At 41.7% G+C, this 17,392-nt stretch overlaps 1 protein-coding gene across 2 annotated transcripts; it reads right to left on the bottom strand.

Annotated features, from left to right (window-relative positions):
• Positions 1–5,863: 5,863 nt before the first annotated feature.
• On the bottom strand, positions 5,864–12,342 carry LOC100771938 (T-cell ecto-ADP-ribosyltransferase 2). 2 transcript variants are annotated; one of them, XM_027407836.2, is made up of 5 exons: positions 12,257–12,333; positions 10,437–10,510; positions 8,636–8,704; positions 7,472–8,174; positions 5,864–6,270 (listed from the first exon to the last, which is right to left on the bottom strand). In XM_027407836.2, exons 3-5 carry the CDS (start codon positions 8,684–8,686, stop codon positions 6,188–6,190), a joined length of 837 nt encoding a protein of 278 aa, XP_027263637.1. In that variant the 5' UTR covers positions 8,687–8,704; positions 10,437–10,510; positions 12,257–12,333; the 3' UTR covers positions 5,864–6,187. The 2 variants fall into 2 exon arrangements, with proteins under 2 accessions (XP_027263637.1, XP_027263638.1); XM_027407837.2 differs by lacking the exon at positions 10,437–10,510 and having other exon boundaries at positions 12,257–12,342.
• Between the last annotated feature and the right edge of the window lie 5,050 nt (positions 12,343–17,392).

The raw sequence follows: 17,392 nt of genomic DNA, 5'->3' as shown, positions 1-17,392 counted from the left end.
AAATAAAAAAAGAAAATAAAGATTTCCTAGAATTCAATGAGAATGTGGACACAACATACCCAAACTTATGGGACACTTTGAAAGCAGTGCTAAGAGGAAAGTTCATAGCGCTAAGTGCCCACATGAAGAAACAGGAGAATAATCACACTAGAGAATTAACAGCACAACTGAAAGCTCTAGAATACAAAGAAGCCAATACACCCTGGAGGAGTAGATGCCAGGAAAATCAAATTGAAGGCTAAAATCAATAAAGTGGAAACTAGGAGAACAAAACAAAGAATAAATGAAACAAAGAGTTGGTTTTGAGAAGATCAACAACATAGAAAAACCTTTATCCAAACTTACCAAACAGAAGAGAGTGAACATGCAAATTAATAAAATCAGAAATGAAAAGGGGGACATAACAGCAGACACAGAGGAAATCCAGAGAATCAACAGGTCATACTTCACAAACCTGTACTCCACAAAATTTGAAAATCTAAAGGAAATGGACAGCTTTCTGGACATATTTCACTTACCTAAATTAAATCAAGAACAGAGAAGCAACTTAAATAGACCTATAGCCACTAATGAAATAGAAGCAGCCATCAAAAGTCTCCCAACCAAAAAAAGCCAAGGACCAGAAGGCTTCTGTGCAGAATTCTACCAGAAATTCAAGGAACAGCTAACACCAATTCTCCTCAAAGAAGAAGCTTAAGGGTCATTGCCAAACTCTTTTTACAAGGCATCAATAACCTTGATACCCAAGCCACACAAAGACACAACTAAGAAAGAGAACTACAGACCAATATCCCTCATGAACATTGATGCAAAAATACTCAATAAAATACTGGCAAATCAAATCCAAGAACATATCAAAGAAATCATCCACCATGATCAAGTAGGCTTCATCCCAGGGATGCAAGGATGGTTCAACATACGAAAATCCATCAATGTAATCCACCATATAAACAGACTGAAGGGAAAAAACCACATGATCATCTCACTAGATACCTAAAAAGCCTTTGACAAAATCCAACACCCCTTCACGATAAAGGTTTTGGAGAGATCAGGAATAACAGGAACATGCCTTAACATAATAAAAGCAATATACAGCAAGCCGACAGCCAACATCAAATTAAATGGAGAGAAACTAAATGCAATTCCTCTAAAATCAGGGACAAGACAAGTCTGTCCACTCTCTCCATACCTCTTCAATATTGTCCTTGAAGTCTAGCTAGAGCAATAAAACAACAAAAGGAGATCAAGGGGATACAAATTGGAAAGGAAGAAGTCAAACATTCACTATTTGCAGATGATATGATAGTCTACATAAGTGACCAAAAAAACTCTACCAGGGAACTCCTAGAGCTGACAAACACCTTCAGCAGAGTGGCAGGATACAAGATTAACTCAAAAAAATCTGTAGCCCTACTATATACAGATGATACATTCATGGAGAAAGAAATCAGAGAAAAGTCACCCTTTACAATTGCTACAAACAATATAAAATACCTTGGGTAAACGCTAACAGATTCAGTGCAATCCCCATCAAAATCCCAACACAATTCTTCACAGACCTTGAAAGAACAATTCTCAACTTTATATGAAGAAACAAAAGACCCAGGATAGCCAAAACAACCCTGTACAATAAAGGAACTTCTGTAGCCATCACCATCCCTGACATCAAGCTCTATTACAGAGCCATAGTCCTGAAAACAGCTTGGTATTGGTACAAAAATAGACAGGTAGACCAATAGAGTTGAAAAACCTGATATTAACCCACACACCTACGAACACTTGATTTTTGACAAAGAAGCTAAAGTTATAAGACTTTAGATAGAATAAAGAAAGCATCTCCAACAAATGGTGCTAGTACAACTGGATGCTGGAATGTAGAAGACTGCAGATAGATTCATGTCTATCGCCATGCACAAAACTCTAGTCCAAATGGATCAAAGACCTCAATATCAATCCAGCTACACTGAACCTATTAGAAGACAAATTGGTAAATACCCTTGAATTAATTGGAACAGGAGACTGCTTCCTGAACATTACACCAGTAGCACAGACACTGAGATCAACAACTGATAAATGGGGTCTCCTGAAACTGAGAAGCTCTGTAAGGCTAAGGATACAGTCAGTAAGACAAAATGGCAGCCCACAGACTGGGAAAAGATATTCACCAACCCCACATCTGACAGAGGGCTGATCTCCAAAATATACAAAGAATTCAAGAAGCTAGTCTCCAAAACACCAAACAATCCAATTAAGAAATGGGGTACAGAACTAAATAGACAATTCTCAATAGAGGAATCTAAAATGGCTGAAAGGCACATGAGAAACTTTTCAACATCCTTAGCCATCAGGGAAATGCAAATCAAAACAACTCTGAGATACCATCTTACTCCTGTCAGAACGGCTAAAATCAAAAACACCAATGACAGTTCATGCTGGAGAGGATGTGGAGAAAGAGGAACACTTCTCCACTGCTGGTGGCAGTGCCAACTTGTACAGCCACTTTGGAGATCAGTATGGCAAATCCTCAGGAAAATGGGAATCAGTCTACCACAAGATACAGCAATTCCACTCTTAGGCATATACCCAAAAGAAGCACATTCATACAACAAGGACATCTGTTCAGCGATGTTCATAACAGCACTATTTGTAATAGCAAGAATCTGGAAGCAACCTAGATGCCCTGAATGAAGAATGGATAGAGAAAATGTGATACATTTACACAATGGAGTACTACTCAGCAGAAAAAACAATGGAATCTTGAAATTTGCAGGAAAATGGATGGAACTAGAAGAAACCATTCTGAGTGAGTTAACCGAATCACAAAAAGACAAACATGGTATGTACTCAGTCATATGTGGATTTTAGACATAGAGCAAAGGATTACCAGCCTACAATCCACACTGCCAGAGAAGCTAGTAAACAAGGAGGACCCTAAGAGAGACATACATGGTCCCCTGGAGAAGGGGAAAGGGACAAGATCTCCTGAGAAAATTGGGAGCAAGGGAGGAGGGGGGAGCGAGCTAGGAGAATGAGAAGGAGAGAAGAGGGGAGTTGGGAGGACATGAGGGAGCAGGAAGGTTGAGTTGGGGGAAGAATAGAAGAAAACAAGAAAGGAGATACCATAATAGAGGGAGACATTTTAGGTTTACATAGAAATCAGACACTAGGAACAGGTCTGGAGATCTACAATGATGACACAAGCTAACAATCTAAGCAACAGAGGAGAGGCTACCTTAAATGCCCTCCCCTGATAATGAGATTGGTGACTGTCTTATATGTCATCCTTTAGGCTTCATCCAGCAGGTGGTGGAAGTAGAAGCAGACACCCACAGCTAATCACTGAACTGAACTGGAAATCCAGTTGCAGAGAAGGATGAGTGATGAGCAAAGGGGTCCAGACCAGGCTGGTGAAACCCACAGATACAGCTGATCTGAACATCAGGGAGCTCTTGGTCTCCAGACTGATAGCTGGGATACCAGCATGGGACTGATCCAGACCCCACGAACATGGGTTTCATTGAGGAGACCTCGGAAATCTACGGGAACTCCTGTAGTAGATCAGTACTTATCCCTAGCATAAGTGTGGACTTTGGGAGCCCATTCCACATAGAGGAATACTCCCTGAGCCAAGACACAGGAGTGAGCCTAGGCCCTATCCCAAAGGATATAATAGACTCTGATGACACCCTATGGAAGGCCTCGACCTCTGGGGAGCAGAAAGGATATGTGATAGGTAGGGTTTTATTTGGGGTGGTGTTAGGGTAGGAGGGGAGGGAGTGGAAACTGGGATTGACATATAAAACAATCTTGTTTATAATTCAAATAATAAAAAAGATGAAAAAAAGAATTGTAGTCTGTATATACCTATCTCAAAACATAAATGCCCAGTGTGATTCTTTTTCCAATATAAGCAGATATATATAGGACTTTAGTGAGCAAAGATAGAGATGAAGTATGGGTTGTTGTTCTGTAGCCACATTAACTATCACCTTCCCTTTATCTGTCTTTCCCAGTTACCAGGTCAGGTCTGAGAGCAGAGGGGGTTGGAACATGACCCTGTGTTCTTACCAAATATAAAACTCAGGCAGAAATTGATTGGAGGGCCTGGGTCCAGATGAAGCCTTCATTTTAACAGGTCCATGAGTGTGGGAGACAGTGCATTTGGCAGCAGTGTCTGGCTTACACTTTCATATCATGTGTGGGCTGGATCCATGTGTAATGCCAGCAACCTTCACCATCATTGAAGTGAAGAGAATCACCACAGAGGGTCCTTGTCAAGTCAGTTCCAGTGCCCTCTTGGCTAATCCTTTCCACCCAGACAGTATCATCAGACTCAAACAGAAAGCCATGAAGGACTAGGAAAAGGGTATATTTCTCAGATGGTTCAGTGCCCAGCCTGTTTGAACTACCAGAATGCTTGTAGTGACTTGAGAAATGAATGGGTTCACAGAATTTTGCCAACTTATGGAGTCTGAGTTGGGGAAGCAGTAGGGGAGGTTTTCCAAACATAATCTCATAGGGAGTAAAATATTCCCTATATGGGAATCAGTGCACCCAAAAGGAAAGGAAATGGGCCTATACACTCTTCAGTGGATTCCAAAGGGAGTTTTGTTAAAGTTGTTTTCAAGCTGTTTTGTTTTAATGTCCTTATTATTCTATTTATATGCCCAAACTCTGAGGTCTCTATGCACAATGAAGATTCCAAGCTATCTCTAAAACTTTCATTATGCATTTTCAAAGATATGGTTGATATTATCTACAGACAGTGGGGAATGGTGTAATGGCTAAAGAAACTCCATTTTAGGTTAGGCATCCATCATGCTACATAATAACCATTTGACTCTGACTTAAGTCCCTGCAAGATAAGATACTAGTAACCTCAATTCAGTGATATCCCAACAACCTTGCCAAGAATCTTACACCCATGATCACCTCCTTTGTTGTATCATGTGACTAGCTGCCTTTTTGGTTTCATGACCATTTCCAGAATATGATATGACTTGCTGACTTCTTGTCTTCTGCAACCTGCTTATGCACACACTCAGGGAGTATTCTTGGGTCTCCTTGACTACCTAATTTTGCAGAGGAAAACAGTTCTAGGTTTGCTTGTGGTGATACTCGAGTCTCCTTGATGTTTTCCCGTTTAAAGTCCTTCCCTCATCCCTACCACTCTTAGCTCAACAGTCTCAGGTTTGGCTCAGAGCTTGTTATCCTGCTGGCACCTACAATGCATACAACTCAGTATAATTATAATGTGAAATGACTCTATGGTCTTTTCCCAGCGTCTCTTATTCTATAACATGGGGTGTAAGGGGAGCTTCGTAATCTTGGGCTAAACCCTCTCTGGGTATGTACAGGAACAGACTTGCTGGTCCACATATGCCCCTCTAGGATGCTGAAGAGGTTCAACAGTTAAAATGCTTGATATGGGAAGCTGACAACCTGAGTTTGATCCCTGGAAACTGCGCAAAGGTGGAAGCAGAGAACTGATGACACAGAGTTGCTCATGACCCCTAAACACATTTCAAAGCATGAATATGCACCCATCAATAAATACACTAACACTAAAATTTTAAAAATTACTGTGTTTATCTATGTCCTCAGAGATGATCAGAGTTATGGAAATTGGCTTACAGGTCTCAGTAGCTGACTGTGTTCTGAAGGGATAGAGTAGGGTGTAACTTCATCTAGGTGAGCCATTATGTTTATGTTACACTCAATTTGTCCTGCAGGAGGATCTGTGACTAATCTACAACATGAACTTTCTAGGCTGTATCACTGTGAGCATCAGACCTCATGCCTTAGGAGAGTTTCTCAAACAAATAATACAACCTACAGAAATACCAAATCACAGAAATCAAGGTGTGAGTATAGACAGTTTATTTCACTAGACTGTAACATTCATCACATATTGCATGCTTTAAAGCTGTTACTACTGATGATGCAGACAAACATTGCTCTTTGACCATAGCAAAGTAATAAAGAGTAGTAAATTTGAAGTCAGAATAAAGTTTCACTAACAGCCAGTAAGTACCATAGGTGTCTGTGGAAGTCAGGGATATTCAAGTAGATCTCCCCAAAAATTATCACACCCTTCCCTCTACCAGAGATCGTAGAGAACCTGCCAAATTCTAACCGTTTGCCCTCACTTCAGCAGTCAGCCCAATCCACTGCAGGCAAAAGATGGCTACAGCTCAGCAAGAGGAAGCAACTGGACCAGGATACCAGGTAACACCACAAGCAGCAGCAATACAGGGCTGTTTCTGGTTCCTGCAGATGGAAGAAGGAAAGGTTTCATGTGGGATATCTCAAGACACAGGTGTCTCCCCTAAATTTTCAGAACTTTACATCCATTCAACACCCAGGAGAGTGGGTCAGTGTGCCTGGATAGACTCTTCTGGCTTCCTCAGGATTCCTAAAGAACTCAAGTACCAGGAGGTGAGCAAACTGATGGATCTACCACTTCTAGGGTCCTGTGCTCTAAGACTCTGGGCAGAAAAGCTTTTCCTATATGAGTCTTCCTGGCTTTTTAGGGAGCCCTATGGGCTTTTCCTTCTTCACCCAAGAAGAGGTCTCTGGGTCTGAACCTTCTGAAAGTCCATTGTTGCAGCAATGTGGATTCCTTTTGTCAGCTGGTGTGAACTAGAACCTACCTGTGGCTCTCAGCCTGCCTGGACTGGACATCAACTGTTTCTTCCAGATGGACAGCATCTTTCTGGCTGGACTGTGTCCCTGGGTAGGGGTCATGATTTCCTAGGGCTTCATCCTCACTCTGAACTTCTCTATGCAAATGCATGAAGTCCCTGTGATCACTTCCTGTAGTTCCACTTCAGCTCCAAAGATTTCTCATGTTTCCAGAAACCCCACAGAGTGTCAGGGCTGATTAGAGATATGGTTGCTCAGCACTCAGTAGTCTAACTGTAACTCATTTCAGGTTAGCTCTCTACCCTCTCAGTCAAACTTAACTTCCTGGGAAAACATACAGTGGAGTCTGGATGTGAGTAAGGGATACACTGCATATCTGAGTGATGGGGAGTAGGAGACAAGGTCTCTAGAGTGTGCAAAAGTGATTTTTTTGTGACTGTCAAGTCCAACTCCAGCATGACTTTGGATCTGATGGCTGAGATATGTACATACCTATTCATGTTTAAAAAGAAAAGGCATTTGGTGAATGGTATCTGCATGCCAAGTCATGTGTGTTGAATGCTTCTCTTTATATTCTCAAAGCAATACTACTAGAATATTTGTCATTAGGTAAGTATCATTAAAATGGGGAAACTGAGGCACAGATATCTGGATAGTTTCCAACAGTAACAGAGCCCCTGATCCTTGAACCAAATTACAACTGAGTCTGACTCCATGCTATGACAGAGAACATGGTAGAGTAATTTTCTCTGGAAGTATTAAGGAAGGATTACTATAAATGATACTTGAACTATGCCTTCAAAGGCAGACACAGACCCACACTCACCTGAGCTGTAGAAGCAGTTGAAGCTGCTTTTCCCTCTTTGTGGGGAGTTCAGAAAAATATTGACATTTGCTTTTCCACTTGGTGTTACAGTGACTTTGTTAAATACTTCATAGCCTGGAATTAACACCTCCTTTTCAGAAGGGTAGTAGGAAAATCCAGTTATGTTAACCCCCAAGCAGGTTTCGATGGTAAACAATGTCCCATTAGCACCACCAAAATTTTCAAGAGCTATCTTCTTGTCGAAAGATGAGGAAGCAAACTGTCCAAATCGCACAGAGCCCATCCTGTTGTAATGAAATTTGTTCGTGGTACCTCGGTATACGGGGTAACATTTGTTGTTATTCAGAAGCTGGAGAGCTCTTGTTAAGTAGTAATGGAAGGCCTTATAATGAAAGTTACTGGGATTTTTCTTAAATTCTCTAAGAGCTCTATTAAAATTTTTATAGATGTTGTTCCCGGTGTAGACCACGACAGCTGTTCCATGATAATCACTGAAACCTTTGGGATAGCTCCTTGTCTTTTTTATCTCTTGCCATTTGTCCTCTGCCATTTCCCATGCAACTTTTAAGTCCTTATTCATATTGAAGTCTTCCTCTAACAACTGGGGTGCTTTTTTCTCCATTTCTTGGACACAGCCCTCATACTGATCGTCAAATGCATCAGGAGCCAAGTCCAGATTGGAAGACTCAGCCAGGCCTGTCACCTGAAAGGAAGAAGTAGGGTTCTTTGTTACTAGCTAAGTTGCTATGTTTTTAACATGTGCTGGGTGCTCTCTGGAGCCTAAAGCATGAGATGTCACATACTCCAATCTCATATATGGCACATGCATGGACACAAAGATTGTATAAGTGTTGTAGAAAGGCAAGGCTGAGATCTCTGATCCATTTGTGTTTATGGACACTACGTTTTTTCTCTTTATTAAATCAAACTTTTAGTAAATATACAAAAAACAGGCCTATCATGATATTTTCATGTACATATATCAGTGTATATTGCTGATAATCATTCCCACACTACCTCCCCCCTTACTGATGTCTTTACATGACATCTCCAAGATTCATGCCCTCTACTATTCTCTAACTATGTTCTCAGTCCTGGGAATATTAATATCATGAAGATGTGATCAGGGAAAGCAGGGCCCAGAGTGTGGGGTGAGAATATTACCTTCTGGGTTAACAACCAAGTCAGAAGAAACATGTGAATTTTTGATGTCATCCTCAAGTTGAAAAACAGCTGCAAGGAAATATAAGACAATGAAAGACTGATGCACACAGTACTGTAACTGTCTGTTGATGGATCAGCTCTGGGGTAATGACTGAGTCTCCATTTCACATCTGAAGGTCCAGGCTCCTGCTCACCCTGCTCCAAGAACTGATTATCAGGACTCTGAATAGCTCTGCTTGGGTCCCTTACCAGAGATGAAGTGAAATCCTCTCTCCTCAGGATCAATCAATCCTGGTAACACACAGAGCTAGGTAGTGTGTAGACTATCAGGGAGAAACAGACCATATTTTAGCAGATCTTTCATAGGCTCTGATGATTTACTTTGTACAGACTCTAAATTCTTTTCCATATTTGAATAGCTTGTGGCTCACATTCAACTAGTTACCTTTGAATGACTTTTAATGCTGTCATTATGTTCTATGGTTTGAATATGTTTGTCCTACACAGCTCCTCGGTGTGGCCATATGAAGGTGATGTAACCTTTATAGGTAAAGTATCCTTGGAAGTGACCAGGTCCTGGGGGACATTACCCTCAGAAGAGATCATTTCACATCTGGGATCCTGCTGAGTTCCTACCTGAGCAAGTCTGGACCCAGAACCTCTCTGGCTTCCTCCTTGCCATGTATTCCCTATGCACATAGCAATGGCTTCTCTGCCACATTGTGATTCTGCCAGGAAAAGCCTAACCAGCCAGCATTGCCATGATATTTAGACTTTCCAGCTATCAGACTGTGAATTGAATAAGCACCTTGGCTTTATGAATTTTCCAGGACCAAGCATTTTGTGATAGTAATAAACACAAACTGAGGCGATAGCTCAATGGGTAAAGTACTTGCCTTGTAAACATAGATCCAAGTTTGATTCCAAGAACCCTTGGGGAAAGAAGGAGGTGATGACATGTACTCGTTTTCTAGCACTGGGAGGTGGAGGGAGATGGGTCCCCGAGATCCCTTAGTCTCTCTGGGCAGCCAAAACAGCCTATATGGTTTTCCAGGACTGTGAGAGATACAGTCTTTACAATAATGGTGAGAGTGCCTGAGGAATGACACCAGAGATTGTCCTCTGACTTCCACACGCAAGTACCTACAGACATGCATGTGCCCACACAACTGCATATGCCCACACATGTGCATGTACACACAAAATAAATAAATAAATAAATAAATAAATAAATAAATAAATAAAAATCAAGGAAGCAGACTAACACAATCACCCTTATTAATAACTATGTCTTATGAGAATGTATTGTTTGCACTACTTTTTGATGGGTGGAGCTGTAACAAATACAGTGAAAGGCAAGACAAGGAATTACAAGAAAGGTCAATCCCAGTTGGTGTAGATCCATCCCTTCATTCCTGCCTATGGCTTTGGGAATTCATGAACACTCTCCCCACACCAATCTAAGCCTGTTGGGTTCATTTCCACAGAATTATGACTTAGCTGGAAAGACAATGTTCTTCACACACCCTGAGAAAGGCAGTGAGGAGCTGATCAATGTGGCTAACTAGTTGTTCTTGGGAAGGCTTGACCTCCAATGCTTGGCTTCTCCTGCCCTGATTCTTTAGAGGACACTGCAGAAACAACAGACCTAGGAGTTCTGCACTACACTGAAGGTTTCCACATCTGTACATCCTCAACTCTTAAAGCATCATTAATTATTGTAAAATAACCATATTCTGGTACACAAGATATGCACCTGAACTCTTAATTCTTCTTAGACAACCAATATGTCAGCACACACCTATAATCCCAGCCCTTGGGAGGTAGAGGCAGGGGCATCCAAAGTCCCAAGTAAAGTTAGGATGTAATGAGACTCTGAAAATAAAAACAAAGGTAAAATTAAGCTCTGGCCAGCATAGAAACACACACGATTTCCCATAGCCTTATGTACAACCTGAGCCATTTAGGATCCTGCTACTTTTTCAAAATGCTTCCTATAGTTAGGTTGTATTAGAAGTTCTCTAGAACCTGTCACCAACAGAGATGTCTGGACCCCAGTCCTAAAGCCATGTATGTAGCATTTCTGATGAGGTCCTTTGTTAATTCTGACACAATTTGCTTTTAAAAGGATGTATTTCTCTTCTTTTTAGTAATATGTATGCATGCATGTCCTGGGCTAGGGGGTATTGTGCATTTTAGTGCAGGTGACCTCTGAGGCCAGAGGTGTCAGGTTCTCTGGAGCTGGAGTTACAGGCACTTGTGAGCCACCTGATGTGGGTGATGGAACTGAACTCTGATCCCTCTGTAAGAGGAACTACTTGCTCTAACAAATGAGCCATCTCCCCAGTCCACAGTTTGCTTTTGGGGAAGGACCACGGAGCATGAATTCCAGTTGGTCAATACTGAGGATTGAACCCAGAAACTTGTGCTTGACTGTTAAGTACCTTTCCACTGAGCTATATACGGCAAGACAGTAAATCTGATTTACTGAGCACACATCTTCACTTTCTAGCTCTTTCTTTTTTGTCAGCTAGAGACATCCCTTTCTTGTCTTAAAACTTAAGCATCAAACTCTATATTGAAGCTAGCAATTTTGAGAAATACCAGATAGAGGTTCCAGCAGAAATCAATGCTGTAGGGTTGGTCAGTCGGCAGAGGGACTTTCTCATTCAGGAAGTATGGCCCAGCCAGTCTGGAGTAAGTTTTCAACTCTCTCCTCCCCTCCCTAGTTCCTCATGTGGTTGATCCAGGTATTTGCCTTTTGCAAGACTGGTGTATACTTCTCTCTGGGAAGCTAAGTGCAGCCTCCTTCCCTGGCCCTGATGCCCCTCACACCCCACACAGACTGAAGAAATGCAACTTGAGTCACTTCAACATTAGCATGAACTCCTGCAATTTGTGCCTGCCAATTAAAAGTCCCCCTGGAAATCTGTGTACCTAACACCTTGGATCTCAATTTAAAAAAATCCATCTCTCTCTTTTCCCTCATCGCCATCCCCTCTTTCCTCATTCACTCCCACTGTCCTTCCATCCTGCTTTATATCTGCCAGATCCTACATCAGCAGCAACAACAAAAAATTAGCCAACGTTCACCAACATGCAGGAGATTTAGAACAGGAGGACCTCAAGGTCTAAGTTAGACCGGGCAACATAGCAAGAATGTAGTCTTTAAAACTCTTTAAAAATTAATAAATAAAGCCAAGAAGAGGATAGAAGCTAATGTTGAGGAGCTGGGAGGAAAATGGGATTAATGATGCATATTCCTGTTCTGTTCTGAAAACCCAGGAAGTACAGAAATGAAAAAAAATCTATACACATAAGCACCTATGTGCACAGATGCCAGTTGCTTCCTGCAGGCCTGGGAGGTAAATTGAGTAGTCCTGCATTATATTTTTAAGTTTCTAGAAAGATTGGTAGCCTCTTGACTGTCTTCCCTTTATCTAGACCTGACCCCATCTCTCTAATGGGCTATTTCTTGCCCAGAATCGAACTTCTGGCTTTAACCCTTGAGTTATAGACCACCCGCCCCACCCACCCCCTGCAGCCCTCAGATTTTTATCAAAGTCCTTTGACTTTAGAGGCCCTCCCCTTCAGAGGACAGAGTTCAGATTTGTCAGATACCTGAGCAGATATTTGGTGGCTGGGTCTCTGGCCTCTTCTATAAGTAAGTGTGCAGAAGGCAGTGGTGTGTCCTTTTTATCCTGTGGACAGTGTACTTTCAGTTTCAGTTTAGATTTCAAAGGGAAGCCAGATGGTTTATGAACTATTTAAATTCTTACATTGTATTTTGTTATCATAACTTTTCCAGTTTCCAACTTTTTTATTTTGAGCTTTTTGTTTTTACTTTTGTTCGAGACATGGTTTCATTAGCCTGGATTGGCCTCTTCCTGTCTTATGTGGCTGAGGACACATGAACTCCTGATTCTGTTGCCACAAAACCATATTTATTTGTAGAAAAATAGAACCCAGGACCTGGTGTTACATGGCAATCACTCTATTAATAAAACTGCATTTCCAGTTGTGTCTGTATCAAAAATATTTGGGATATTCTGTTACACCCCAAAAAACTGATTAGTGTGTGTGTGTGTGTGTGTGTGTGTGTGTGTGTGTGTGTGTGTGTAGAGTGTGTGTGTATGTGTGTGTGTGTGTTTCAGAGAGAGAGGTAGATACTGCAGAAAGAAAAAGTTGGTTGATCTTTGCCCTATACACCAGTTTTACAAATTACCTAAAAGCCTGTTGTGGTGGCTGACAGGTCACTCAGAGAAGAATGGCCCTTTTGATTGCATAGGCCCCGGGTACCAACATGACACCCTGGGCATCCTCATGGCCTTCAGTGGTAACAGTATCTGTGGACATCAGCACAAGCTGCGATTGTGGCAAGTATATGGACACAGATATGGCCCTTGGCTACAGCCCAGCACTGGACATCACCATGGTCCCAGATGGGAAGTAGGCCTCCCACATCACCCTGTTCCTCACCATCTTTGCCTTCCTATATCCACCTCTCTCCAAAGACATGAACCTCATTGCCTTCCTCACCCTTCCATACCCTCCACTCATATGCTCACCATAATGGTACTTGACAGCCCAGAGTCTTTTGGCACAATTTGAAAGGATTAGTAGGTGCTGCTTGTTTAGAAGAAGAGTGTCACCAAGCTTCAAGATTACAAGAAGCCCATCCCCAGGACAGTGACTCTCTCTTTTTTAAGATTTTATTTATTTATTATGTATACAACATTCTGCTTCCATGTATATCTGCACACTAGAAGAGGGCACCAGGTCTCATAACGGATGGTTTTGAGCCACCATGTGGTTGCTGGGAACTAAGGACCTCTGGAAGAGCAGTCAGTGCTCTTAACCTCTGAGCCATCTCTCCAGACCCAGTGACTCTCTCTTACTGCTGCCCATGGATCTGGATGTAGACCTCTTAGCTACTTCTCCAGGACTATGTCTGTCTGCATGACACAATGCTTCCTTCCTGATGATAATGGACTCTGAAACTGTAAGCAAGTCCCACTTAAATGTTTCCCTTTACAGAGTAGTTTTGGTCATGCTTCTATTCACAGCAATAGAACAGTAACTTAGACAGAAGTTGATATCAGAGAACAGGGTGATAGACCTGACCATACTGTTTTTTGGCAGAATGTGGACTTTGGGAGTTTGGATTAGTTGAAACCTTTAAGTGGAGCTTAATGGGAGACAGTGGTGCTGGGGTTGATTTGAGCTGCCCCACCCCACCCCCCACCCCTTGAGCTCAAGAGCTTTCAGAAGAGAAGAATATTACTAAGTGTCCCGGAGACCATTCTTGTGATAGTTTGGCAAAGAATGTAGCTGCCTTCTGCCCTTGTCCAAAAATCCTGATGCTAAATGGAAGAATTTTGGATTAATGGCATTGGCAGAGGTGATTTCAAGCCAGCCTAGATTTGACTGTGTCATATGGTTATTAGTGGTCACTCTTATGCAGATATATAACTAAAAGGAGACAGCTGATCAAGGAAAATACAAAATGTAGTTTAAAGAAAAAAAAGAGCATCAGGAACTATATTAGAGCAAACTCCAGTGCTCAAGGAGCAAAAAAGTCTAAACAAAAGCCTGATGCTAAATAGAATAAAGGGATTGATGACCTCAGAGCAAGAATTCACCCAGCTAAGCTTCCAATTTGTGGAAAAGTAATTAAAGAAAAGCTTAAGCAGTGGAAGAAATGATCAAAAACAGAAAGCTGGTGAACAGATATTTGAACAAGGAGTCAAATTCCAGCCCCTTCAATCAGCAGATCTTGGCAGCTTCAGCCACTTGGTTCTGGCTTTAGAGTTAAGAATATGAGGAAAGGGCTTCTGCTGTTGTAGGGTATCCATCAGAGTATACTACTGGGACATGGGTTTAAGCCAATAGAAGGTCTTCATTAGCTGGTCAGTGACTACACTGGGTGTTCAGGACCTGAGTGCAGTTCCAAGCCTTTCTCTGGGTGAGCTTTAAGCACAAACACCATATTGTGGGTTGGCATACTTCAGTAACAAGACAAAGCAGAATTACAGAAGCCAAAAAGCAAGGTAGAGACTTTCCCAGAACTTTGGGCTTGGATAGATTAGGACTTCGTTTACATTTTGGATTGTGGTGCTGAGTTTTACAGCCTGAATGGTACTTGCAGCATGCAATCAGCTGTCCTATGTCTGGGGGCCTGTAAACATTCTGCACTAGTCGAAGTGAATGAGTCAAATCATGGACTTATACTACTCTATAGTATAAGATAGAGGGCCCTTCATGAATCCAATCAGAATGAGAATCAAAGGACAGTCAGTGTTGGTAACAGAGTAGTTAGCCAGGGCGACCAAGAGAACACAGACTGACACCAATTATCTGATCTCTCTGTGTCTCTCTGTCTCTCTGGGTGTGTCTATCTGTGTCTCTGTGTCTCTATCTGTCTCTGTGTGTGTCTGTCTCTCTCATCTTCCCTGCTTTCTCATCTTCCCCAACCATGACTTTTTTTCTAAATACTCCTGATTAACCAGCATTAAATCAACAAGCTTCTCAGAAGTCGCTTTTGTGTCACGGGAAGTAAGTCTAAGCCTTTCTGATTTTGTACAAGCACATCTGGAAGAGAGTCTAACTGTTGTTCTCATTCAGAAACAGAAACTAACAATGCCTCTAGGTCTTGTCAGCCTATCTACTTAGTTTCCTCATGTTTTGTCTCCCATGAAAAAGACTGATGTGTCTATAGCTGTTGATTTGGCTATCCCTGCCCTGACCAGGAGTAGAAGGACAAGTATAACTCTTTATTTGCTTGTTTATTGTAGTGCATGGTACATATTGTTTTTTCCCATAAAGCATCAGAAGAAGCACATTTGTTAATCCATTAGTACAGTCCATCCAAGTAGTCTCAGGGGCTTGGTAATATTGCTATTGTCTAGATGAGTTGACCCACAAGGCAGGCATCAGAATAAGGGGAAATACCTAGGTTAAAGGTTTTTCTGTAATAGACAAGTTTAAGACCCTTGTAAAAGTCTTCTGATGTTATTTGGGATTGCTACCACCTGCCTCTTGCAACAAAGAGTTATAAACTGACAGTCTGGTTAGTTCCTATTTCTATGTACCATGGAGGCTGGGTGTCTAAACATAACCAGCAATCCCAGCCAATTTCAGGCTGGGAAAGACAAACTCTATGTCTAGGATCCCTTCCCATGGGTTGGATCTTGATCCCCGGGTTTTCCCTGTTTCCCAAAGGCCAGGCTCTTTTTTTATAGAATTTTCAGTTTTTTAATTTTATGCCCATTGAATTACATTTTCCTTTTATGCATTGCTAGGGAGAAGGCTTTCTTCCTATACATTCATCCATGTCTTTTCAGGAAACCTCTGTTTTACAGTCCCACTTTTTACAAAGGAAACTCTAGGAACAAGGTATGCATAGAATTGTTATCTGTATATACATATCTCAAAATATAAACTTGCACAGCGTTTCTTTTTCCAGTATAACCAGATATTTAAAGTGGACCTTAGTGAGCAAAGTTAGAGATGAAGTATGGGTTGCTGTTCAGTAGCCACCTTAGTTATTACCTTCCCTGTCTTTCCCAGTTACAAGGGCCAGGTCTGTGGGCAGTGGGGGTTGGACAATGACACTGTATTCATACCATACATAAGACTCAGGAGGAAATAGCAGAGCATTGAGTGGAAGGACTGGGTCCCGAGTAAACCTTCATTTTAACCGGTCCATAGTGTGGGAAACAGTGCATTTGGCAAAAGTGTCTGGTTTACACTTTCATGACCTGTGTGTGCTGGGTCCATGTGTAATGCCAGCAAACTTCACCACCCCTGGAGTGAAGAGAATCCCATCCCATCACCCAGACAGTATCATCAGACTCAAAGCAAAAAGCGCTGAAGGACTAGAAGAATGGTATGTTTCTCAGATAGTTCAGTAAACAGCCTGTTTGAACTACTGGAATGCTTGTAGTGACTTGAGAAAGAAATGGTTTTAGAGAATTTTACCAACTGCTGGAATCTGAATTGGGGAAGCAGTAGGGAAGTCTTCCAAACATAATCTCATAGGGAGTAAAACCCTCCCTACATGGGACTCAGGGTACCCAAAGGGAAGGAAAGGAAATGGGTCTATATACCCTCAGTGGATTCCAACGGGAGTTTTGTTACAGGTGTTTGGGGACTGTTTTGTTTTAATGTCCTCATTATTCTATTTATCTGCCCAGAACTCTGAGGTCTCTATGCACAATGAAGATTCCAAGCTATCTCTAAAACTTTCACTATGCATTTTCAAAGATTTGATTGATATTATCTACAGTCAGTGGGGAATGGCATAATGGCTAAAGAAATTGCATTTTATGTTAGGCTCTTCCATTTTGCTACTTAATAACCATTTGACGCTGACTTAAATCCCTGCAAGATAAGATGCCAGTAACTTCAAATCAGTGATGTCCCCCAACCCTTGACAAGAAGTGTGCACCCATGACCACCTCTTTTGTTGTATCATATGACTAGCTGCCTTTTTGTCTTCTGTAACCTGCTTAAGCAGACACTCAAGGAGTATTCTTGGGTCCCCTTGACTACTTAATTTTTCAGAGCAAAATAGCTCTTGGTTTGCTATTACAGACACTCGAGGTCTTTGAGGTTTTCACATTTAAAACCCTGCCCTCATCCTCACCACTCTTAGCTCAACAGCCTCTGGTTTGGTTCAGCATTTGTTTTCCTGCTAGCTGCTACAATACATTTAGCTGATTATAATTATTATGTGAAATGACTCTATGGTCTATT

The sequence above is a fragment of the Cricetulus griseus genome, chromosome 3 (assembly GCF_003668045.3).
Source record: "Cricetulus griseus strain 17A/GY chromosome 3, alternate assembly CriGri-PICRH-1.0, whole genome shotgun sequence".
NCBI lineage: Eukaryota > Metazoa > Chordata > Mammalia > Rodentia > Cricetidae > Cricetulus > Cricetulus griseus.
The sequence above is the reverse complement of the archived record's forward strand: the minus strand, read 5'-3'. Positions and strand labels throughout refer to the sequence as shown.

What these genes read in the sequence shown, in the direction of transcription:
- LOC100771938 (XM_027407837.2), bottom strand. Translation starts at nt 8,686, where the DNA reads ATGACATCAAAAATTCACATGTTTCTTCTGACTTGGTTGTTAACCCAG. An exon ending in CTTGGTTGTTAACCCAGAAG is followed by an intron (nt 8,175 to 8,635) that starts GTAATATTCTCA and finishes TCTTCCTTTCAG; the next exon opens with GTGACAGGCCTGGCTGAGTC. An exon ending in CAACTGCTTCTACAGCTCAG is followed by an intron (nt 6,271 to 7,471) that starts GTGAGTGTGGGT and finishes TTCCATCTGCAG; the next exon opens with GAACCAGAAACAGCCCTGTA.